The sequence below is a fragment of the Equus przewalskii genome, chromosome 24 (assembly GCF_037783145.1).
Source record: "Equus przewalskii isolate Varuska chromosome 24, EquPr2, whole genome shotgun sequence".
Classification (NCBI taxonomy): domain Eukaryota; kingdom Metazoa; phylum Chordata; class Mammalia; order Perissodactyla; family Equidae; genus Equus; species Equus przewalskii.
In genome coordinates this window covers 20,654,549-20,680,154 of record NC_091854.1, presented here as the reverse complement: position 1 = coordinate 20,680,154, position 25,606 = coordinate 20,654,549, and the positions used below count along the sequence as shown (strand labels likewise).

Below are 25,606 nucleotides of genomic sequence, written 5' to 3'. Positions count from 1 at the left end.
GAGACTGAAATCATGGCGGAATTTTTTTAAATGTGTAATTTTAATCAACTAAAGCAAAATTAAAAATAAAAAATATAGTTCCTTCTTAATGAGAGTATAGTGAAACTGGAGCTCTCACCCGCTGAAAATACTGCTTATGGCACTATAAATGGATTAGACCTTTCTAGAAATTTGATAAATAAATCCAGAACCACAAAACGCATTTTCCACTTTACCCAGTAATCCCACTTTCGGAAATTTTTCTAAGGAATAATTAAAAATGTGAAAAAATATGCACAGAGCTCTTCATATCAGAATTGCTTATAGTAGCATAACAGTGGAAGCAACCAAAATGTGCAGCCATGAGAGAAAATGGCTAAGTTGCTCATGTCACAGCTTCTCAACGAGCTCTTACAAAGCATTTTAAAAGATGGCTACGTACAGCATGGAAATGTGTGTAATTACAATTATGATGATGTTTCTGAAAATCTATATATCTGGGGGAAAAGCTGGAAGGGAAAACAGCTAAAAAAAGGAATAATTTTTTGAGCATGATGAAGAAACATTGGAAGAAAGTCTATTTTTGAAACTTTCTGCTTTTTTTTTTTACCATATACATATTTATACGGGTCATGTACCTTTGTGTCCCTACCATAACGACCTGCCTCCACATATCCACTTCCATCATATCATTAAAGCATATTATTACATTTATCTGTACTTAATTATTACAAGCCCATCTCTTCCCACTAGAGAGGGAACCTCTTGAGTCTTCTGCTTTGTATCCCCAACTCTGAACAGAGGTCTGGAATGTAAAAGGTTATTTCATAATTGTTTGATCAATGAATGCATTAATTAATGAAAAGATACTTAAATAGACAGTTTTCCACATCTTAGCTCTTCTTAGCATATATATTATTACGTACTTGGAAATTTTCCTAATGCTTTCAGACATGATAAAGAGTTTTCAGTCTCTTACTTCTAACCCTAGACTTCCTAGTGGTCACTGAGATCCAAAATCCAAGCGTTTGGCTCACCAGCTCAGCCAGGATGGGGAAAAGAAATAGAGCAGATGGAAATTCTGCTTCAGCTAAAGAATTGTGTTACACGCCATTATTTCAGCCTGCATTGAGCCCAGGTTTCACAGACCAGTGTGTACATTCCACATCTACAAAAAAGATAAAGCCTCAGAAAGACCGTCTGAAAAGAATACATGTAAGCAAGGGGCATACTTATCAGGACAATGGGTATCAGGACACAATACGGAAGGTCTTATATATTTAGTTTTTTACTGGGTAAACAAAACATTTAAAAATGGCCCAGCATATACAAATGGCCTAGCAGGTTGTCAATTCATGAGGGAAATGGAATAATTAGGAGAAAGATATTGACTTTTTGCTAAACAAGAGAAATTCAACACTCAAGAATTCAATAAATAGGAAGGTTGCGTTGTCTGTTCGACCTCTGAACCAGGCAAAAACTTTCAAATAGAAAAGCCCTTTGAACAATTAGAAAATCTGCTGACATAAATTTGTCGTTATACGTTTTGTTGTTGTGCTTGTGTTTTAAATAACACGTTTCCCCCAAACACAAAATAACATCTGCTGAAAAAAAAGAAAGGAAGGAAGGAAATAGGAAAGGAAGAATGAAGGACCCTCAGAAAAAATGGCTGCAGGCCTTTGCAAACTCAAAAGGTGTTATGATGCTGTTCTAAGAGATGAGAAGACATAGGGTTTTGCAGTTGGACTGACACTAAGTATTAGTATAACCTTGATATTAAGCTCTCGAGTCTGTTATCCCATTATATGATGAGAATAATACATATCTCACAGGTTGATTTGAACATTAAATATGACATGTATTAATATGTAATAGACTTTATAAAGTGCTTTCACAATACCTGACTCGTAAGAAACACACAATAAATTTTTACCTTATATTATGGCCAAACGTCATCACATTATTACCATCAACTGCACCAGTGCCCATGGCTGATCCCATCTGGCTCCTCTTCTGGGGGAAGGAAATGAAACTTGACAAACATTTAGCACTTTATTATTAAAATTTTCTATAGTTAAACTGGCACCATCTAAATTATAGATGGCATAAATATCTGTTAGGAATGGACAAGGGTTTAAGCATAGGCTCCAGCCATCTCTGTGGGGTTTGGGAAGTGCTGTCCTGGGTATAGAGCCCTTGAGGCTTTTTCATGTGGATGGGGCAAATGGTCCCTACTCTTTGACGCTTGCGTAATAGGAACAGAACAAGGTTCGGTCCTTTGCTGAGACAGACACAGTCTGTGTGTCAGCAGGGAGCCCTCTTTAGGGCTCACCAAGAGAAACATTCCCACCAAGAGCCTCCTCCTCAAGGATATCTGCACCTTTGGAGAGTTCTAGTTATCCTCCCAAAGGTTATTCCCATTCCGACTTTCTCTGCCACTTCCAGCAGACAATCTGGACTCTGCCCCCTTGCTTCAAATCAACACTTAAGCCTGTTTGATTTTCATCATTACTTTTATCGCCATCTGATATGTTCTTGCTTATGTCTTGGGGGGGGGGTTAAATTATTGGTCTGCCCTTCATTTATCACTATCTGATGCTGTTTATACATTTTTATCTCCTTATTGTCCATCTGCACTTCTTCCATGCACTCTCCAGCAAAATGCAAGTTCCTTTGTCACAGGGATCACGTCTGTCTTATTCGCTGCTGCACCTCAGAACCCAGCACAGTCTCCCAACACAGGAGCAGAGAGATCCTATCTGGAGACACCAGACATGCAGTAATCATCTTGATTTGTTACGGCTTGCAGGAACGCATCCCCAAGTCAACAGAGGGCAAAAGGCCATGAACCCTTTATAAACCCGTCCTTGGACTTTCATCTCAGGAAATGATGAGCCAGCTTTCCCATGGCAAGGATGTATTTGTCATTCCTTGCCCTTTCTCTCTCCTGTCTTCTAAACCATTAGCTTGGCTTTTAAGCATTATTCTTCCCTTATATAGCCCTTCCCCTACCAGACCACAACTCCCTTTGCAAAAGTAATTAGCAACATCTTGCCTCTTTCAAACATTTGGAACACACTGAAAAACACCGATTGTCCGTGCACAAGACTACCTGAAAACTTGCCATATCCCCAGCTACTGTGTTGTTCCGGTTATCTAGAATATTTAGTGCAATGCAGTCTTTCTTATCCGCTTTCTTTATACAAGCAAGTTGCCATCCTTGCCTGGCTATGAATAAGTGCATTTAGAATTATATATCCATTGAGGATACCTTCCTCCCCAGGGGAGAGGAAGCGAGCTGTGCGCTGCCAGATTCTTGTCTGTAAAGGGTGACCTTGAAAGGTCCTGCAGAAAGGTGCCCCACCTCAGCTGTGCCTGCTCACAAAGTAAGCCTTCCTGCCATGGAGCCTGGTACTTTTCAAGCATTGTTGCATCAAGAAGAGACAATGCTTCATTATTGCCATAACCTGTCTTAAATAAGGTAAAGAATGTCAGAAGCTGGGACTGTAAGTGATGTGGCGTATTCCAAGGGCAGAAACCAATTTCCCTGGAACTGGAACACCTGCCTCACTGCAGGCTACCATATGACACATGGTTTCATAAGCTCTCATAAAACTTCCTTTACTTTACAAAACTCAGTTAATTCTTGGGTTCCCTTCCTTGGGTAAAACAAAACTGCTGCTACAGTTAAGGCTTGAGTAGCAGTTATTCGTATGGCAGGAAACAGAACCAAGAAAAGATCTGCAAGGACAGACTTGAAATGGACATTCAAACTTTGGTTTCTGGAAGCCCTTGTTGTCTTGCTTCCCTCCCAGGCCAGACTCCAGATGTCAGTGCCTACGGGAGCCTCCTTTCCTCTCACACACCCTCCCAGGATGTCAGGTCTCGCACACAGTGAGAGGGCATATTCTCCGGGTGGCATGGACCAACTTTCAACAGGCCATAAAAAGACTTCCTCACCAGGGAAATGAGTCATCTCGGGAGCTAGGGGAAGATGGGTACACTTTGACAATGGTCTGTAACAGGAAGATCCTTTATGCATCACTGCCTTAGCGGCTGGCCCTTACTCACCCAGGGAAGCTCTGATGGCCCATGGTCACTGCTGGCACACTCCTCAGACCCACTTAATGATGGCACCACCCCACCTTCTAAGCACCTTTCCAGTTTCAGCTGTCTCCAGCTCTTCACCACCAACCTCTTTCTTCCACTTTCCCATTCCTCTGTATGGAGATAATTAACTAGTTAACTACTTACTAATCCTCTCAGGCCCTGTATTGAAATCTGTAAGGGTTTGCGATACTGACAGGGAAAAAAATCGAAACCAGCTAGCAAAACTTTCCTGAAGGATAAAAATACCCAAGTTCCAAAAATTATTTTAAGGGAATGGATTCCACACCACGAATCCCCTTTTCTCCTTACTCCCAGCTCCTTGTTATGAAAGATCGGTAACCTTAGGAATAAATTCTGGGACAATTCGATTTCTTCCTGGGAGCTCCTTGGGGACGTAGGAGTAACCGTGTGTGTCTGTGTGTAGAAGAAGGTCTGGAGAAGCGAAAATGTCGCAGGTTCCTGTTCCTTTGGCCACCTGGTCCCAGGTTGCTGCGTCCCCCGGTCGGCGAGCGCAGGGAAGCGCCGCGCCCCGGCGGTGGTGTGACACGGGGGTGTGACAGCCAGCCTCCCGTGCGCGCCGGTCCCCACCCGCGCCCGGCGCCCCGCGCCCGCCCGCGCAGCGTGACTGGCCGCCGCCGCAGCCCCGGCTCGGGGAGGCGCAGAGCGCGGCGCGCCGAGCCCGAGAGGCGGGTGGGCTGCTGCCTGGCGGCCGCCGCGCCGTCCGCCTCCCCCGCTCCCTCCGCCCCTCTCCCGGCAGCCGCGCTGCTCGGAGCCCGGGAAGCCGCTGCTGCGAGCCCGCAGCTCCGGCGCGGGGACCAGCACCGAGGCCAGGGCGGCGGGAGCGCCGAGACCACAGCCCCCGGGCAGAGGCGGAGGGGGCCCTGGCCTGGCGGGCAGGGCTGAGTGTGGAGTGTCTGCGCGTGAGAGCCAGGGCTGCCCCTGTGCTCGGCGCCGACCCGGCCAGCCCCAGCCCAGATCGCCGCCACCCGGGAGCCTCCTCGCCTGCGCCCCCAGGCACGCGCCGCACAGCCATGAACCCCAACGATGCCAAGGACTATCTGGCCCGGAGGGAAATCCCTCAGCTTTTCGAGGTAGGGGGCTAGAGCTGGCAGAGGGGCGGGAGGATCGGGGGAGGGCATCTCCTGGGTTCGGGATGAGGAAGCCGCGCCCGTCCCACCTTGCAGTCGCGGGGCAGGGAAGTGAAGGGGCTTGCGGAAGCTCGCGCGCGCTCTCGCCCGGGGGTCGCTGCCGTTCCGGCAGGTTGCCGGGATCCTCGTCAGAGGGCTGGGCTCAGAAGCCCGCATCTTGTAGATCAAGTTTCAGTCTTCGAACGGGGTTCGGGAAGCAGGCTGCCCCAAGCGCGCCCCTCGGATGCGGACGCCCAGGGTGGGCTGCAGACAGCGGCCGGCCGCGCTCTGTGGGGGCGAGGGCCAGGCCAGGGGGTACGCTGGCGCCCAGGAGCGAGCGAGGATTAGAAACCGGGGGGTCGAGAGCCCTAGCCCCTCCGCGCGCCCAGGGTCGGGACTTCGGCGGTGTAGGGGAGGTGTAGACGAAAGCAGCCCTCCCTGGGGGAGCTGGAAGGAGAGGGATGAAGATGCAAAAAACAAACCCAAACCCGTGAAGTGCAGCGCTGCCCCCCAGGTGGCAGGCGCCCAGCGCTGCTCTGCGCTTTCGGTGAATGAACTGCTGAGCACGTTTTCCTGTCGCCTTGGAGGGATGGCTCTCCATGCTCGCCTTCCCCGCGGCGGTTTTCGCCTGCCCTCTCCTACCCACCTGGAGAAAGAGGGTCGGAGAGGGAGCCAGGAGGCGTGTGTGACTCCTGTTGCTCCCTCTTCAGACCGCATCACAGCCTCATCTGCACCAGGGACCCCGGGGTTGGGGGACTTTGACAAGGTGGGAGAGGAGGCTTGAGGGGTGAACTGAGGAACCTTGGTTAGTTCTAAACCACAGCCTCCGTCGCGGATCGTTTTGCTGCCTTTCCTTCTCTCCATATTTTAATTTTAAAACATTCCTGAAGCCTTTGTGCTTTTGCTTAGGTTAAAAAAAAAAAAAAAAAAAAAAAAGAATGGAAGTGAGCCAACCGTCATAGAACGAGCCCTGAAAGGGGAAATCCATTCACTGCAAACCTGCCCCCCCATTTCTGAAAGATGATAGACTGTAGACTGATAGAGTAAACTAAAGGTCATGAGTTGTTCTTTCTCCCGTTTGGGGGTTTGTTCTGCTACGAGGAATTTTAAAACCACTTGAAAAAAGCGTTGTGTTCCTATTTTCCCAAATTATCTTTAAAATGGGCCGCTATAATTACAGATCTTCATTTTTCTCTCCCCTCTGTAAGCCACCGTTTTAGGTCCCTTTGAAGCCAAGATTTCCAGGTAAACCGCCCACTGAGCACAAGCCTGGTATGTGAAACCCCAATCTAGCTTGTCTGTTACTAGTGCTTGCAAATAATCAGAAGGTGGTGTGGAAGGACAGGTCTTGGAGGACAAAGGATTCTTGTTGAATTTTTATTTTTCTTTCTTTTTTTTTTAAATTTCCAAAAAGTAAACGTGGAGATGAAGAGCTGAAGGTTTTAGTCATAAATCCTACCACTGGGATCAATTTCTTTCCTACTCTTCTAAAAGAATAATTAGAAACATCTGCAGGAAGGTCACCTGAGTGCAAAGTGCTGCCTACTAGCATGTCTTTTTTTCTTTATAAACGTGGGTACTGTTTTTCCTGCTTGGGAACTACAGAGAATTTCCATAGTTCCTTCCTGAAAACCTACACCATGCATGCAAATAAGTGATGGCAGGCATTTTTGTTCAGGTGTTGCTTTTGTTGGGTTTTTTGCACGTGAATGGGATATTTTAAAATCGTGCACACCCAGAAAAGGAAGTCAGCTTGCTTACATGAAATGCAGTAATACAGTGTACTTAAATGCAGTCCTGGACGATGAGAAGATGGACCAGACTGCAGGTGGCCTCCAAAGGCTCCGTCCTTCCAATAAGGAGAATCTGCTGTGTTTGGCGCAAGAGAGAAGGAAAGCCTGGCAGTTCTCCATGTGACCAGTGTAGACAGCAAAACCAAATGCTTTACATTTCCAAACTGAATTTTCTCCCTCAAAACCAAAGAATAGGTCTACAAAGTTTCTAGGTGTACAAAGTTTAGCAATTAGGTATCTATCAAACCCAGAACGTTGGCCCCAGCTGTGGATGTTGGATGCCATTATAGACCAGGTGACTGATGATTGAATCTATGTACTGTCAAACAGCTGTTTCTGACTGACCTTTTCAGATTTCTTCCTGACTTGAGACATCTCCGAGGCAAGATTGGATATCCCTGCCAGGTTCAAGTTTGAAATGTGTTTCCATTTTTAGATGAAATATTGAAAATAAAAACCACTTTTCCCTATTTTTGTCATGAGTACTTACCTCTAGCTAACCGTATGGTATATATGTTGATCTTGTATTACTGTATACCTTGGAACAGAGATTTGGCAATTAATATGAATACTGAGAAAAGCAAATTAGATTCTTCAAGTTCTCAAAGGATTAACTCAGACTGAGTAAAAATGTCTACTGGTTATCTTGGATCCCTGATGGTGGCTGACTATTAGAAGAAAGGATTTAAATTACCCATGAAGGAGTGGAACTCATTTCCCCCTTGTAAAATTAGTACTGTTTGGGGAGACAGACTTGTTTAGGGAGAGTGGAAATGTATATTTTCTGGTAAAAAAAATCTTCGTTGAGTATGTTCACTCTGTTTAGGCAGTAATACGTTAAAAAAAATAAAAGATCTCCGGCTAGCCTAGTGGCACAGTGGTTAAGTTTGCATGTTCCACGTCAGTGGCCCAGGGTTTACTGGCCTGTGTCCTGGGTGTGGACCTGCGCACCAATTGTCAAGCCATGCTGTGGCGGGCGTCCCACATATAAAGTAGGGGAAGATGGGCACAGATGTTAGCTCAGGGCCAGTCTTCCTCAGCAAAAAGAGGAGGATTGGCAGCAGATGATAATGCCACATAGGGCTGACCGTGCATCGAGTGAGCTAAGGCGTACAAAGACGCAGAGTAAGCCCTGCCACAGGGCTAGCTATGTTAACACGGGAGGAACGTGAGGAGTTTAGCGCTGTGTGTATGTCTGTGTGTGTGCATAGCACAGATCTTGATACACAAACTGGATGTGGTTGCCCAGGTTAGCTTTTTCCACTCCCTCTACAATTGAACACTAACCCACCCTATTTAGGGATTCAGAGAACAAATGTACCTAGTAAGAATTGCCTACCATTTTGAGCAAACTGCACAAGAATAATTTGAAAGTAGAATACTGTATTTAGGAAAAATATCAGCCTCACAAAGAGTGTGTGTTTTGCACATTAATAATGTATATTGGTGATAATCTTCCCATATTCTTTTTCCATGAAATACTCTAAAGGAAAATATTTTGCAGTCAGTCCAGTTCCCAGGAGTCAGCATTTCCAAATTTGTAGCATTTTTAGAAACTAGTACGTGTGACACATTGGACACCAGGTTTTTCTCTGTAACCTCACTGGATATTGTGGTGACTTATTATATATCAGATGGCTTTTTTTTGTCTCAGACTTCATGTTTTGAGTGAATTTTTTTCCTAATTAGAAAACAGTCCAAATGCACCTGCCATGTGCCAGGGAAAGTGTCAGGGGCTGGGGATTGAAAAGTAAATAAGGCCCACACTATGCTGTTGAAGAGTTTACAGTTTATAAGAGGAGACCACCACATAAATTGATGGTTTCAGTATAAATGAGAGGTAAGATGGTTTTTTCTGGGTACCGTGGGACACAGAAGAAGGGGTCCACAAGCCAACCTGAGTGCTCAGTGAAACTTCCTGATAGTAATAATAGTATTAACTAACACCATGAACAACATTTCTTGAGTATTTACTATATGCCAGGACCCTAATATGTATTTTACAAATATTAAATTTTTTAATCCTTGAGAAATCTTCTAAGGTAGGTATTATTACTCCCATTTTACAAATGAAGAAACTGAGGCTTGGCAAATTTAAGGATGGGTAGGAATGAGATAAATAATGACTGGGGCATTTTTACACACTGCACATTATTTCTCTTTGATAGGGCTCCTCCATTTTATTTTATTTTATTTTATTTTGAGGAAGATTAGCCCTGAGCTAACTGCTGCTAATCCTCCTCTTTGCTGAGGAAGACTGGCCCTCAGTTAACATCCGTGCCCATCTTCCTCTTCCTTATTTGTGGGACACCTGGCAAAGCATGGCTTGACAAGTAGTGCCATGTCTGCTCCCAGGATCCAAACCAGCGAACCCCAGGCCACCGGAGCGGAACGTGCAAACTTAACCGCTGTGCCACCGTGCCAGCCCCAGGACTCTTCCATTTTAAACTATATAGTTGCCTGAATTGTTTAAAAGGCAGAGAGTGCTGAGCTGAAAACTAATTGGTCAAGACTTTAAGAGGTTATCTTAATTACTCAATGAGATCATCATTTCTACTCTGATTGTTTATTAAAAAACAAATGCAGGCGCCAGCCCTATGGCCTAGTGGTTAAGTTCAGTGAGCTCTGCTTCAGCAGTCTGGGTTTGGTTCCCAGGCACAGATCTACACCACTCATCAAAGGCCATGCTACGGCAGCGACCCACATACAAAATAGAGGAAGATTGGCACAGATGTTAGCTCAGGGCGAATCTTCCTTAGCAAAAAAACAAACGAAAAATGCAAAGAACACAAACAACCCAGAATTTAAAGATGAGACAAACACTCTTTTAACAAAGGTGGTTTTAAAATGTATTTTACGTGGGCATATTTTGTTGTGGTATTTCAGAGCCTTTTGAATGGACTGATGTGTTCGAAGCCTGAAGACCCAGTCGAGTACTTGGAAAGTTGTTTACAGAAAGTAAAGGAACTGGGCGGCTGTGACAAGGTGAAATGGGACACATTTGTCAGCCAGGAAAAGAAGACCTTACCTCCACTCAATGGAGGACAGTCACGGAGATCCTTTCTAAGAAATGGTAATGTATATGTAGAATGATAGTTTATAGTTAGAAGAGTTCTCTTTAAAACATACCATGTAGACTAGAGGCAGTGATTTAAGTTATAAGGTTTCCAAACACCTGGAAGGATATTTGACCCTGCAACATGATTAATCTCTCTCTGCTATTTATTCTAATCACCTCCGTGATAAGATAGACATAACTATATACCATTGTCCAGCACTTCACTAAAGGCTTAATGAAATTTTGTATTACTGACTTCAGTATTTTTCAAACCTTAGCAAACTATGAATTTTTCTTAAAATTGCACATAGAACTTTTCCAGACAAATGAGTAGTAACAGACAAAGTTGATAGTTATTACATAACAAGTCAATGTGTTTTTATTAGCTGGGAAGAGATTTGACTTATTGATATGTTTCCAAATTCAGAGTTCATATTAATGCATCTGCATAAATGTGTGTAAAGTTTGTGCTGGTTAATTCAACATGGATTTATTAAGCAGCTACTGAATGCAACACGTTGGATTAGGCGCTGGGTGCTATAAAAGAAGTAGACGATATGAACTTGTTTAACAGTTTTAGGAATAGTTTAGAACTAAGAACTGGAGTTTGCTAGAGGAGATTTAGACCATTCTTACAGCTTTCTGAAATATGTGGTTATCAAAATTAGTGGTTCAATGTCAGCCAATGAGCCCTTTAGGCTGTAGATGAAATTGAGAAGTATAGTAATATGTGAAAAATGGAATCAGTTCTAATCAGGAGAAACTAACTTAATTCTTTCCCACGGGCCAGGATCGTATATTTTCAAAATGTAAACCATTCGCAAAAATTATACCCTGAAAAGTTTCAGCTATACAGACAGAATTTGAAGTGGAGACAATTCTATTTGCAATAAATACAAGGGGAAAATAAATCTTAGTTTGTTTTATCTTACTTAGTCATGACCCGCTTAGATTTTATTTGAATGTGGTGTGGGGACAAGCCATGGTGTGTTAATTTTTAAGAAGCACAAGCAGAGAGAGAAAGTAGAGAGAACATTTTCTTAGAAACATCTCCAGGGGGAAGAATCTTTCGATGTCCATGAAGGAGTCATCACTAGATGATTTAGGATTGGGAGCTCAAGAGAGTACCCTTAGCCAGTCACCTCTGCAGCACACCACTGAGTAAATTACTGCTTTGGTGAGGAAAATGATATTTTCATGGACTTGAAGACTTCATACACCTTCCCAAATTTGCTAACTTACTTCCCAGGGTGACATCAAACTGCTAGAATCTGGCTCAGTGTTAAATACGTGCCCCATGCCCTTGTTAAACCAACTGAGATGAATATAGGGAACTGCTTTCTAAACCTTAAGGTATTGACAAATTGCAGGTATTGCTGGATTTAGTCTAAGATATTTTTATGTTTTTAAATTTAAATCTAAGAGGATATGACATTCACTTAGTCAAAAAGCTGCTCTCAGACTGGTCTCAGACTTGGTATGTAAAGTGACTGTTTTACAACAAAATGAAATCCAAATGCTTCTATTTTATACTGTTACTTGGTTTGGCAAGGCAGACAGTCCAAGTGTGTAATAGAGAATGGTGGGGACTGTGGCCAAACTAGTGAGCAGAAGTAGAGAGAGCAGTCATTGTCTAGAGGCAGTCAAGTGCAAATTTTGGAAAAATGTCGAGTTGAACAAAACACATCTACAGGGCTACATTGGGCTCACAGATGACCAGTTTGGAACTGCTGATCTAGAAGGATAAGCTAACAAGAATGGAAACTGTAGGTTTAACTTTCATTAGAATTAAAATTGCTTGTTAATTTCAGTCTCCATGTCTGCTAACACTCTACTAGAATTCCCACTCAGAGACCTTTTAGTTACTCATCAAATAGAACCTCTCCACATACCATGTTGACAAGAATATTGTGTCACACTGTCGTATATCTAGCACGTATGCTGAAAGACATAAAATGGTTTCTAAACTGACTTGTCCTGTGATAAGAAAATTTTATTTTATGAAACGCTTTAAACGTTCGTGAAGATTTTACCTATAGCTTATGGAATAGGTTAGTGTTAAAGTCAACAAAATTGCTAATTTCCCAGTAACTTAAAGCATTGTGATTATTTCTAGAAATAAAAAATGATTCGTGCATTTTTGCTGAAATAGTGACATACCTATGCTAATATATAATTATCATGAAAAATTATTCTGTGAAATAAAACATTTTAATCATTTAAGCAAATTACTTTCCTAAGTAAAAATATGATAAAAACAAGGATAAATTGTTGGCTGACCATTCTTTAGAGTATTTTATCATAAATGTGAGATGAATGTCCTTTTTTTTTTTCTGCCGTATGTATGCAACTGAACAAATAATTACTCATGAATAAGAGTTCTAGTTCCATAGCTCCAAATGTCCATAGACCTCCTCTTCTGGAATAGCTGTCTGGAAAACATATTTGCTTCAAAATCAGCACTCCCTTCTCTTTTTCCTATTTCCACAGTCAGTCAATGAGTCAGTTGGGCAATAAAATAACCGCTTATTGAGTGCTAAAATGTCTCAGACACTTTTTTAGGACTGAGAATGTAGCCACCAAGAAAGAACACGCATGGTACCTGCCCGAATGGAGCTTACAGTCTAGCGATGAAGTCAGCCATTAAAAATATAATTAGAAGCACAATGGGTGCCATAAGAAATGCCATACTTTATAGATGCCATAACCATGTTAACAGGGGGTTGGATCCAACCTAGGCTGTGGTTCAGGGTAGGCTTCCTGGAAGAAGTGATAGGCTAATCCTTGGAGATAGAAAGCTGAGTAGGTGTTATGGAGAGAAGGCTGGAGGAGATTGAGTGTACCAGGGAACAGAGAACAGAAGGTCCCGATGTAAAGGAAGAGGCTATAATATAGACAGGAATGAGAGATGCCCAGATTCTGCAGCAGAAAAGAGAGGGCAGAAAGATACTATATGAAATGCAATATGTTCCTTACTCTCTTAGACTTGAAACTTGGCAATTGTGTTTTTGAGCTGTCATCTCCTTTCATTTCTCATATCCCAATCCTGTGTCCTTCCTATCCAGCCATTCATTTCCATTTCCCCTACAAGCCTTCTAACCTAGGCCCTCACTTCTCACCTGTGGATTACTTTAACAGCCTCCCAGCTGCTACCTTTCTGCTCCTAGTCTCTCTCTATTCAAATCCATTCTAACCACCACCAGATTAATTTTCCTAAAAAGTGTATTTCATATTTCATCATGTTACTTCTCTACCCCCCAGAAAACATCCACTGGCTTTCTACCAGAGTAAAGCCAAACCCTTTACCTGGATTCAAGACCCTCCATATCGTGGCCACACTGTACCTACCCACCTCCCCCCTTTTCTCCATGGGAAACCATCTATTTCAGCAAGCCTGTTCTCTACTTTATTAATTCAACAAATATTTATTGGACACTGACTATGTGCCAAGCACAGTTCTAGATCCCAGGGATGCAGAGTTCCTGATTGGTAAGGTCCTTGCTGTCATGGAACTCAGCATTCTAATGGGAGAAGACAAACAATGAATAAGTAAGAGACCTCTCAGATGGTGAAGTGGTTGATGCTGCGAGAGCATTATTAGAGTGATGTCCTTGAAATTAACTGGGTGGCCCCCCTAGATTAAAAAGTCCTTTTATAGGAGGTGACATTTAAACTGAGGTTTGAATGACAAGAAGCAGCCAGCCCCAGGACCAACAGGGAAAGAGCATTCAGGCAATGGATTGTGAGGCCAAGCAGGAAAGCAGGCACACTGGTAAAGAGTCTATTACAGTAGTCTAGGAAGATGATGGCAGCTTGGGGAAGAGTTGTGGTAGTGGAGATGGAGAAAAGCATATGCATTTGGGATATGTTTTGGAGATAAAGTCTGTGGGAGTAGATGGGATAAAGAATGAGGGAAGAAAGTAATCGAAGATAATGCCTAGAGTTTTCTTTGCCCTGTGTTGGGTGAAGCAATTCCATTTCAAGGCAGAACATGATACTATTGTCAGTCCCTTTCCTGACATAGCCTTCCCAGAATTTTCTAGAGAATATCCACAGTCATCTGCAAACTACTCCACTCCTTTTGTGGAACTAAAGTGAGTCCAGTGGGTCAGTAATTAATTATCTCATTTATTGTATTAACAGAGAATGGAAAGTTCTACCTGATCAACACCCAGGAGGAGCATTAGGCCCTACTAAAATCCAGTAGTCCCCTTAGCCAGATGCCTCGTGGAAAGCCAGGTGGCCTGTGTCCTTTGTGCAGGTGCCTTTTGGGTAGTTATGGCTTCTCTGTATTCTCAGTATTCCTGGAATACTGACACATGCGGTGAGGGAGGAAGGAGCCATGAACCAGTTGGCCATGAACCATGAAGGAGCCAGGTTGAGACCATCTGCCTGACTTGAGCTTGCCAGCTCTGTCCTCTGGTCCTTTTGACTATGTCAGTTGTAGTTCTGACTCTGAGTCTTGGTGTTTTGTTTCCACCAATTGGAATATACCTTCCACATTTCGTCACCTGTGCTTGTCTTTCAAAGTTCAGGTCCTGCCTCTTTTGCAAGTCCTTTCCTACTACTCCAGCCCAAATGGATCTACCCATTCATTGAACACCTGTGGTGTTTACCGGAAGAGATATTCATTTTAGCACTTTTCCTGGCTGGTGTGCGTACCACTGTCAGATATAAGCCTGTAAGCTCCAGTTCGTAAGCTCTGCAGGGACAAGACATCTTATTCTTCTACTGAATCATCCTCAACACACTGACATGTGTGGCAATAAATGGCAAATATTTGTTGCTACTAAAGATGCAAATTTATGTCTTCATAGTTACATTTTTAAATCAAGGAGATTAAAGATAAATATTGGAAAAGTGAAATTAAATGATGTTGAAAGATATTCCAAGTGTAAAAATTCTTTGCTACCCTTTTATCTGTCTTGTAAGAGTACCCTCTGTTTTTGTGCATTATGCCATCAAGCCTTCCACTGGACTACCCTACGGTGCCTGGATCATAGAGAATGTGTATCAATACATATTGAATAAATGAAATACATTATGCATAAGCATTGGCTCCACGGGCAGCTGCACATGGTTGCGAAGGGTGTGAAGGTTGTGCACTACACAACTCTAGGGAGTACCATTTACAGAGACCAGGATATATACAAACCACCAAGCAAGACTAGAGAGTACTTTAAAAGGTTGCTCCAGGGCAGGGTTTGGCAAACTATCACCCTTGGGCAAGTCCAGCTCACTGCCTGTTTTTGTAAATAAAGTTTTGTTGGAACACAGCACATCCATTTGTTTATGTATCATGTATGACTGTTTTCCTGCTACTGTGGCCAAGATGACTGTGAGACTGTATGTTCTTCAAAGCCCAAAATATTGCCTATCTGGCCCTTTCAGAAAAAGTTTGCTGACCATTTATGGGATGGGGTCTTCTTCCAGTTAAAAAATCAAACTCATTTGGGTTTTTAACTTTATTCTACTAATTAGTTAAATGCAGAAAATGTTTTATTGTGGAGTTTTTTTTCCGTTTCAAAGTTATCTTACTCTTTTGCAGTAATGCCTGAAAATTCAAACTTTCCATATCGGCGGTATGATCGACTCCCTCCAATCCATCAATTCTCCATAGAAAGTGATACGGACCTCTCCGAGACTGCAGAGTTGATTGAGGAGTATGAGGTTTTTGATCCTACTAGACCTCGGCCCAAAATCATCCTTGTTATAGGTATGAGGACAGAAAGCAAAATTCGCATACTATTGCTAACTTTGTTTATATATTTACATTTCAAAAAATTATGTCAATTATGGGTCATATTTGCAAATACTTAGTTGAGTAATGACAAACAATAGAAACAGAAGCTCAAGAGACAGTAGATGGAAATATTTTTAACATAATTTTCAATAAAACAGAAATTGTTAGAATTATATTGTCTAAAGCCTATTGCACTTTTATAGAATCTCCTTGCAAAGTCATAGAAATTCTCTATTATGAATTGAAAGTAAATAATCTCTTCAAGATTTATTGTCCTGTGGTTTTATCTGTTTAATTTTTAGCATACATAACTAAATTCATTAGAAATTTTCTAAACATGGTGTGTCTTCTTCCTTTAACTCAGCAAATTGAATTTTTATTCACTATTAACTTTGAAGGGAAAATAAATAATAATATGTTGGTTAAGACTCATAAATGAACCTTTCTTGTGGCAACCTGGCATCTTCAAGAAAATCTAAGTTTTGGTGTTATTAGACAAGCAAATCTAATGGAATAGTGCTTTGCACAGCACATAATATCAAAGTATTAATCAAAATAATAATGATAATGTTTAATTTTTTAAATTGCCACTATGCGTCTTATGTTGAATATGAAAATATCAGTCTCATGCTATTTCACAAGGCATAGATGTTGAAAATGTTTTAAGTATTCTTCTAAAATGCATTTTTGACCACTCTTGCGAATTCTAACTTCCTCAAAATCTGCAAAAATCATGAAGAGACCTGTGAACAAGCAGCATATGTAGTCATTGTCTCACTTTCCAATTTGACTCAGCTTTCATAGAGATGACCAAAAGCAAAATCTAGTGTGAAATGTTCCAAGTTATTCTAGCCAGTAACTGTTAACAGAGGGCAAAATGCATGCAAGCCCCATGCAAAGAAGTACCACTACCGGAAAATATAACAATCATGGCAACTAGGAAAATAGCATTCAAATGAACACAGCAAACTCTAACAGGAGCTTAAGTTCTCCAGACTAGAAAGAGTGGCATTTGTGCATCTCTAAGTGTAATTAAAATGAAATTGGAGATATATTTAGCCCTGAATTGTTTAAAATGATATTGTAGGAAAAGAGTATAGAAATCAGCTTTTTTCTAGTAGTCAAAATATTCTTCTGACATATGGTTGCCACTATTATGCCATAAATCTCTATCTACTCTTGAAAATGGAATTTTTTTGTTTGTGCATAAAAACTTGAGGTCCTTACCTAGAAGACAAGGAAATGCTTTTTTGAAAGATAGAGCTACAGGTGGAGAAAAACTGGAAACTATTTCACCATTTTATGGTGAAATATTCTCTGAGTTTTGTTTTTCTTGTTGCTGTTAGTAAAATATTGGTGATGTTTTTCAGGATCAACGAATGGAGGCTTGATTGTCCATGAAAAAATTGTAATACCAAATTGCTCTTATGTACATATACGAATTTTTTGCATTTTGAATTTTATATGAAAATTATTAAAATTTTTCAGTAAACTAAGATCTTTGGAGGAGATATAAATGCTCAAATCTCTTGCTCTTCACAGTTCTTTTTTACTCAGTAAAATCAACTTGTTTCCCAGGGCTGTGATTTTGGTTTTAGACTTATACGCTGTGTTATGAGATTTTATGTAACGTAAGAATGATGCAGAACCAATGAGTGTAAATAACTTTAAGAGGATTGGGAGAAGAGAAGAAAGGAAAAGCAAACCTTAGGTTATTTGAGAAAATTGGGACAATTTTATGACTTTTGAAGAATTATAAAGTAACTGTACCTGAACCTTATAAATTTTTATTAATTCCAGCCTGAAAAGAGGGTGAGGGAGGTGCAGATACTCACACGGTATTGCATCCAAATAAACAAAATTTCCCTTCTGACGATGTAGAATTTTTTTTAAAAGCTGGCCTTCTTGGCACAGATATGAATCTCTCTTATGTTAACATAATCATAAATTCTAATTAGATGGATCCTAATATATATACGTATTAGAGGTAGATAAATAGAACAAAATTAAGTTCACTCTGGTTTCAGAGAGAAGAGAAGAAAGTATATAAAATTAATTTATTAGCAAGCTTCAGTAGTCAAACTCATCCAGTAAATTAATGCTGTTCTCTATCAATTGTGCTAATCATATTTGTTTTGTTGTCTGCTATTGCCTCCATTAGTTGACAGAAAAAAATTTATTTTCGTTGAAGGTGCTGTAACTTTCTTAGTGTGTTTGAATTGTTTTTTAATTCAGTGGAATTTGTAATCTCTTAGTTTGATGGTTTGTGAGATCAAGTGTGGAAACACAGTTTAAGACAGATAACGTTCATTCTTTGGAGATGAAGTCAATCTGAATTTGTTGGTGGAGCTGGTCATAAAATTTTTTATTCTCCAAGCTGATACACGATTTGCCCAGAGGTTAATAGACCAAAAGCAACTATTTAGAACTACAACTTACTTTTGATTTGCAAAGCAATACATTTAATCTAGTAGTAGTTCATAATGTTAAGTCTAATAGAATAGAATTTAGAGTTTCTTAGAAAGAGAATGGTCAAAAATGTAAACAAATTCCTATCCTAAGTTTAATGAAGGAAAAAAAAGGTGAAAATCAGATATTATTAGGTGCATTATTTGGGATTGGGGTTAAGAAATGGTTCTTATTATATTAGTTTATCTTAGAATTCTGCCGATTAAAATTTTTAAAGAGAAAATAAGCCTTGCCTAACCAAGTCTACCCACTCAGAACTCCACTTACAAAACAAAACAAAATAGCTGTCTTTCTTTTTTACACATATTACTTGCAAAAAGAATAAAAAATATTTACTAAATAATTATATATAAAATGACTTCAACCCCACCAAAATTTGATATATTGAATTAACAGGGAGAGCATCAACTCACTTTTCTATTGAATTTTTATTTTTGATATTGCTTAATAAATTATAATTATAAAAATATTTTGCCTACACTCAATAATTTATGCTCAAATACTTGAAAATATTTCATTTTGATAATTGCCAACAAATAACTACAGACTCAGCTGATTGCTGTGTGCTTTATCTTGAAATTTGTTCAGATTCTAGATTCTCATTAATCCTGATTGTTTAGAAATATAAATTAACTAAAATAATCTAATATGATTTGGAAATAAAATCTGAGGCATGTATTTTATAATTATTTTAGTACTTATGCTTTTAAAAAATAAATGGCAATTACCAATGATTAGTATTGAGTTATGTTGCAAAATGTTGATTATTTCATACTAATATATCACAAAATCAAAATTATGAATTCTATGAAATTGTTCTACCTTAAGGACCTATTCCATGCATTCTGCATATGTTTGCATGACACTTCTTTTTTTTTTTTAATTTTATGTTTTCCCTTTTTCTCCCCAAAGCCCCCCAGTACATAGTTGTATATTCTTCGTTGTGGGTCCTTCTAGTTGTGGCATGTGGGACGCTGCCTCAGCGTGGTTTCATGAGCAGTGCCATGTCCGCGCCCAGGATTTGAACCAACAAAACACTGGGCCGCCTGCTGCGGAGTGCTTGAACTTAACCATTCGGCCACGGGGCCAGCCCCTGCATAACACTTCATTTTAATTTAAAGGAGATAACACAAGGACATACACGTTCAGAGAGAGTTCAGAAAAAAAATTTAAATAAGCCATGTCAATATTGATGTGCCTTCAGTTTAAAAATAATTGTTACATCTTACCAAATTGCACATTAACTGTTTGTTGACATGGAACACATTTTTGGTATTTCAATCACTGTCTTTTGTATCCCATAGATTTTTCTTTGGTTACAGAGGAAAAAATTGTTGTAGTTTACACAGAAAAATAGTAAAGGTTTCATTCAACTGCATTGTTCAAATTTTTTTTTAATTAGTTATGTACTAAAATGGGTAGAGGTTAAAAATGTCTCTTATCTAATGTGATTGATCATGACAATTCTTGGCTAAGCCTGCACTTGCTCTGCATTCAGAGGTAACATTGAGTATGACAACACGTGGAGCAGTTATCTGCCCGGTGCTGGTGGTCTAGGTTCTGCATCTCAACCTGAAGATAGTTGTTGTATAAAAGGGAGTCACAATTTTGCCTGTTTTAAATAATAGGTGGTCCAGGAAGTGGAAAGGGCACTCAAAGTTTGAAAATCGCAGAACGTTATGGATTCCAATACATTTCGGTGGGAGAATTATTAAGAAAGAAGATCCACAGCGCCAGCAGCAACAGGAAATGGAGTCTTATAGCCAAAATAATTACAACTGGAGAATTGGCCCCACAGGTACCGCTGGATCATTTGCTTCTATTCTAAAAAGATTTTTATACCAGTTGTGAGTGTACCAAATTTAGCTGTGGTCTTTCTTCCTTTCTCTTTATAACAGGAAACAACCATTACAGAGATAAAACAGAAACTGATGCAAATACCTGATGAAGAGGGCATTGTTATTGATGGATTTCCAAGAGATGTTGCCCAGGCTCTATCTTTTGAGGACCAAGTAAGAATGTCTCCTTATATTTTAAATGACCTACTTTTTGCTGAAAACTTTGAGATTAAAAAAAGATTTCTTAGAAGACTTGCTCTTATTTTGAATGAATTCTGGTCTGAAAATGGGCAAGTACATCAGTATGGGTTGGCAGAAGGTCATTTCCTTGGCACACATGCTTAAAAATTAAAGACAGTCTCTGCCAAAAAGAAAAGATAAAAACTAATAATAGAATTCATTATTTTTTTACTAAAAATGTAAATCTCTCTAACCTTTATTTCAAAATACTTTCCCTAAGATTGTGTTTTTGTTTAATTACCTAAAACAAGCCTTATTCGGTACTGCCCACAGATATAAAATAACATCACCGTGTACTTACATTGTTACCAATTAAGGAAGCCCTCTTCATTGGGTTTGAAATACTAAACTACCTACCTATAAAAAGGTGGGGTTCAGGTTGCCAAAATTACTCAAATTTGAGTAGACCAGGGGCTGGCCCCGTGGCCGAGCAGTTAAGTTCGCGCGCTCCGCTGCAGGCGGCCCAGTGTTTCGTTGGTTCGAATCCTGGGCACGGACATGGCACTGCTCATCAAACCATGCTGAGGTGGCGTCCCACATGCCACAACTAGAAGGACCCACAACAAAGAATATACAACTATGTACTGGGGGGCTTTGAGGAAAAAGTTAAAAAATCTTAAAAAAAAAAAAAACTGAAGAAAAAAAAATTTGAGTAGACCATTTCTGCTCAACACCCAACACGTCTATTTCAAAGGGAAATAAATCAATTAAAATATTTTATATCTATTGAATCTTTGAAAAGCTAGTGTGACTGATTTTTCGCCTAAAATTTTTCATTACAAAAATAATATATCGTCATACCAATTTAAAGTCCTGGTATAAAAAGTGAAAGTCGGTTAGTACTGTCCTTCCATTCCAACGCCCCTCTTCTCCTGAGAAATAGAAAGACTGTTAAGTTTTTTATACATCCTTCCGGGCCTTTTTCTGTACCTTACACACTTAACACACTCACCCGTGCACACACATGTACGCAAGCTCATATACAAACGCATTTAAAATTTCCGTAGTTATTGCCGAGCTCTTCCCCAAGAAGACTCCTCCAAGTTATAGTCCCGTCTATGCTGCATGAGAGCGTTTCCTTCTCTGCACCTTTTCTAACCAGGTTTAATTCATATTTAAAATTTTTGCCAACCTGATAAGTAAGAAACAGTACTTCATTTTTTAAACTTACGTTTCTTACGTTGCTACTGAGGTTAGGTATATTTTCAGACATTTGTATTTCTTCCCTGTGTGAATTGCCTATTCTCTTTTGCCCAGTTTTCTATAGACTTGTTTATCTTTTTCTTACTTATTTAAAGAAACCTTAAAACATATTACAAATATTATGTCAGAGAGGATTAAGTCAAATGAGATGTAAGTTTGTGTCTCGTATAAAAAGACGTCTGGACGGGCTGGCCCCGTGGCCAGGTGGTTAAGTTCACGCGCTCTGCTTTGGCAGCCTGGGGTTTTGCTGGTTCAGATCCTGGGCGCAGACATGGCACCACTTGTCAGGCCACACTGAGGCGGCATCCCACATGCCACAACTAGAAGGACCCACAAATAAAATATGCAACTATGTACTGGGGGGAAGGGAGGTTGGGGATAAAAAGCAAAAAAAAAAAAGATTGGCAACAGTTGTTAGCTCAGGTGCCAATCTTTAAAAAAAAAAAAAGTCTGCAGTTAGGCAGTTCAAGGCCAGAAGACAGCTTCACGAAGCCTCTCTTTGAAATTAACTGTTTGGGGACACCTGTTGGGCTGGACTGTCTCTCTCTCTCTCTCCTCCTCAGGTTTCCCCCTCCAGTAATAGGTCCAGAACCTCCGGTGCTTACTCACTTTAAGGGCTTGGTTCTGATTGCCCTGGCCTTGAAGAGAGAAAAACTAGGACAATCAGTTTTTTGTCGTTGCTATTGCTGCCACATGATTTTGCTGTTGGAAATGGGTGCAATGGCAGCCGTCCACTGTGATCCTTGGCTATTGATGGAAGCGTGATAGCTAGGCAGGCAGGCCTTCCAAGCCTGGTCCACCTTACATATCGAACGAAATGCACTTGGTGGGTACTAGCAGAAAAAGCTACTTGATTCTTTCTCTCTATTGCCTTTCAAACACGCCATGTCAATTTTCTCTCTTCTCCCCTGGATAATAACTCAGGAAGATCCCATAGCTTCTCTGGTCACTTTAAAAACATGAACAGTCTCATTTTCAGGTGTTAAGAAAACCCAGTCTACAGTTATAGCTCAATAAAGCTGAGGAAAAAAGCCCAGTTCAGTCTAAATCAAAACTTCAATGTCTCGTTTAATTTAACATATCCCTGCTGTCTTCAGCTTGGGCCTGGTTTGGGCTCAGAAAACTAAAGTGATGTCTCAGAATCCTGAAATTCTTCCTCATGTGGCTTGCAGTGGGACAGGTAGGGAGGAAGGAACAGGAAATGCATGAGTTTCCAGCAACTCTCTCTTGATATGTGATCAATCTCCACTTTCTCTTATATAGCCTGGACACGGGTGATGGGCCAGGGGTTATCATACTGGCTTGGGGACACCTGTTAGCAGGTTCTATAGGATGGTCTGGTGTCCCTCTGTAGAATGTGCAGTTATTTGCATTTGCTGTTCTCAACCACACTTCTGAGCCTGGAAAAGTTCAATTTGACATCTTCTTAGGTTGGCATTGTAGCAGCCTGGAGGTCCTTGGCCACTCCGGACAGTACAGTGATGCCTGAGGTCGATGCCACCATTGCCGACCTGCAGGAGTTGAGAGAGTGCAGAGAGAAAGCAGAAGTGTTTATGTAAAGGAAAGTGTTAGGATCAGCCGTGATTACTCAACACCTTGTCTAGGCTTCAGATCCTGTGGTGTCTTTTTTTCTTGTAAAAACGGTCACATTTTTGGTCACATGTCTGAACAAGTATGTGGGAATTTTCCACACAAATTCTCCAATCCTCTGACACCAACTAGGTGTCCAACAATTGAATTCACCTCTGACATTAACTATCCAGAGTTAGCACAGACCCCACAGGTTAAGGGCTCAGTCTCACAAGACTATCCCCCACTTCAGACACCATTTGCAAGTCCCAGGGGCCACCTGCACTTCCGCCTGACCAGCTATACATTCAGGGGTTTCCACAACACCCTCCTCAGGCTTGATAATTCACTGCAATGACTCACAGAACCTGTTTATTATAAATGATACAACTCATGAGCAGCCAAATGGAAGAGAGGTATAGGACAAAGTATGGGGTTGGGGTTTTGGAACTTCCATGCCCTCTCTGGGTACACCACCCTCCAGCACTTCAATGTGTTCACCAACCCGAAAGTTCCCCAAACATTGTTGTTGGAGAGTTTTTATAATCCAATCTCCAACACCCTCCCGCTCCCTGGGGAAGTGGGGCTGAGAGTTCCCACCTTCTAATCTCGTCATTGGTTTTCTGGCAGCCAGCCCGATCCTGATGCTATCTAGGGGCCCCACCTGAGTCACCTCGTTAGCTTAGACTCAGGTGTAATCAGAGGGTGTTCATTAGCAATAACAAAAGATGCTTCTATCACTCAGGAAATTCAAAGGGTTTTAGAAGCTTTGTGCCAGGAACCAGGGACAGAAACTAAATATATATTTTAATCATACCACAACTCCTCAAGATCACTCTTTCATCAGCTTTTTTGGGTGTACATGTGAGCACAAACACACACACATGCGGAAATTTTCCCCAAGACTGCCTCACATCCAGCGTGTAAGGAGAGAGAGATTTCTGATATTGACCATACACTAGCGATGGTAATACCAGTGTAACAAAAAGACCTAACACTAAGTGGCTTATAGGACACAGAAGTGTATTTTTCCTCCTAAGGGATAGCCTCAGGGTAAACAGTTCAAATTGATTGGGCAGCTTTTCTCTTTGAGGTCATTTAGGGATTACAGTTCCTCCAAAGTTACTGTTCTGCCATCCACTCGGACACTGCCATCATCTGTATGGTCGAAGCAGAGTTGCCATCACATAGGGGTTCCAGCTGGCATATAAAGGAAAGAGAAAGTGGAGGTCTGGAGTCCCAGATCTGGAAGTGGTATCCATATCCATCATTTCTGCTCACATGGCATTGTTGAGAATTTTGTCATGTTGTAATTGCTAGGCAGGCTGGGAAATATAGTCCAGCTGGCAGCCAGTTTCCTGGCTACAGTTCTATTAGTATGGAAGGATGGGGGAACTAGCTAGCAGCTTCTACCAGTTTTCCCCTCCGGCCATTCAAATATCTCTATGCTCCCTTCTTCTTACACATAGAATGTACTCACTCGCTCCGCAACGAAAACAACCCAGAGTCCCAACATCTAGCTCAAGAGTCAAGAATCTCTATTTGATGTACAATTCTCTTCACGAAGTCCAGATTTGACTCCTCATCTCAGCCACCTACAAACTAAACAAGTTGTCTTCTCTCCTTGCCACCAATAAACAGTAGAGGAGCAAGACCCCAAGTGAAATAAAGGCTCCTATTCAGAAAAGAGCAGCTCGGCAATATAGAGTAGTCACTGAAACGTACCACATACCAAATCCTGTAAAGCAAGGTTCACAAAGGGCCTTTGCCCTGGCAGTGGAGTATTTCCTGGGTTAGCCCATTGGCAACTCCTGGTTCTCTGTCTTGGCATAACTCTTTGTTCTCTTCTGAGGCCCCTGGGCCTCTGAGAAGTTCTTCTTGTTGTTCATTATCCTGCATGGCCGCATCAAAGTGATGTTCTGAAGATTATGCCCCCCTTGGGAACTATTTTAAGTCTGAACAAAACATGTTTTTTCTAGCTAGGCCTATGGTTGCTTTGATAGAACCATTTCCTCAAAAATTTGGTAGGCTTCTGCTCTTTTTGCTTCCAGTTAGTTCCACGTGCCTGTAACTACACCCAAAGTTCTTTTTTGGATATAGTTATTGTTGACCTTAAACAAATAGACAGCCAGTTATTTCTCCAGCAAAAAAAAAATTTATTTGGGATCAGCAAAGAATTGCAATTCAGGGTCTGCAGCTATGGCCAGCCACATGTGAGTCCTCCACAGCAAAGACAGGAGAAAGTCTCTATAGAGGGGAAGAGTAAGTTGGGAGGGCTATTGTAAACAAAGAATTCGAGGGTAGTGGCTTCTCATTGGCTGAGTTGTGAGTCTCTCATTGGCTGAGCTTCTTGCTGATCAAGAAGAGGAAGTCTTTCTTTGTGTTGGCCGCTGCAACCCTTGTAGAACATAAGAGCTCTGCCTCCCAACTTCAATTTAATGAGGTTTTTGGCTTAATTTTCACAAAATTAAGCTGCT

At 41.1% G+C, this 25,606-nt stretch overlaps 1 protein-coding gene across 4 annotated transcripts in view; it reads left to right on the top strand.

The window, feature by feature from the left end:
- The first annotated feature begins 4,691 nt into the window (after positions 1-4,691).
- AK5 (adenylate kinase 5) overlaps positions 4,692-25,606 on the top strand; it is a 224,326-nt gene continuing 203,411 nt past the window's right edge. The window contains exons 1-5 of one of the 4 annotated variants that reach the window (XM_070592028.1): positions 4,692-5,180; positions 9,896-10,082; positions 15,688-15,783; positions 19,908-20,077; positions 20,178-20,291. In XM_070592028.1, the coding sequence (XP_070448129.1) occupies positions 5,121-5,180; positions 9,896-10,082; positions 15,688-15,783; positions 19,908-20,077; positions 20,178-20,291 (627 nt within the window). In that variant the 5' untranslated portion in view covers positions 4,692-5,120. Of the gene's footprint in view, positions 5,181-9,895; positions 10,083-15,615; positions 15,784-19,907; positions 20,078-20,177; positions 20,292-25,606 lie in introns of all 4 variants that reach the window. The other 3 variants (XM_070592026.1, XM_070592029.1, XM_070592027.1) reach the window with 3 other exon arrangements.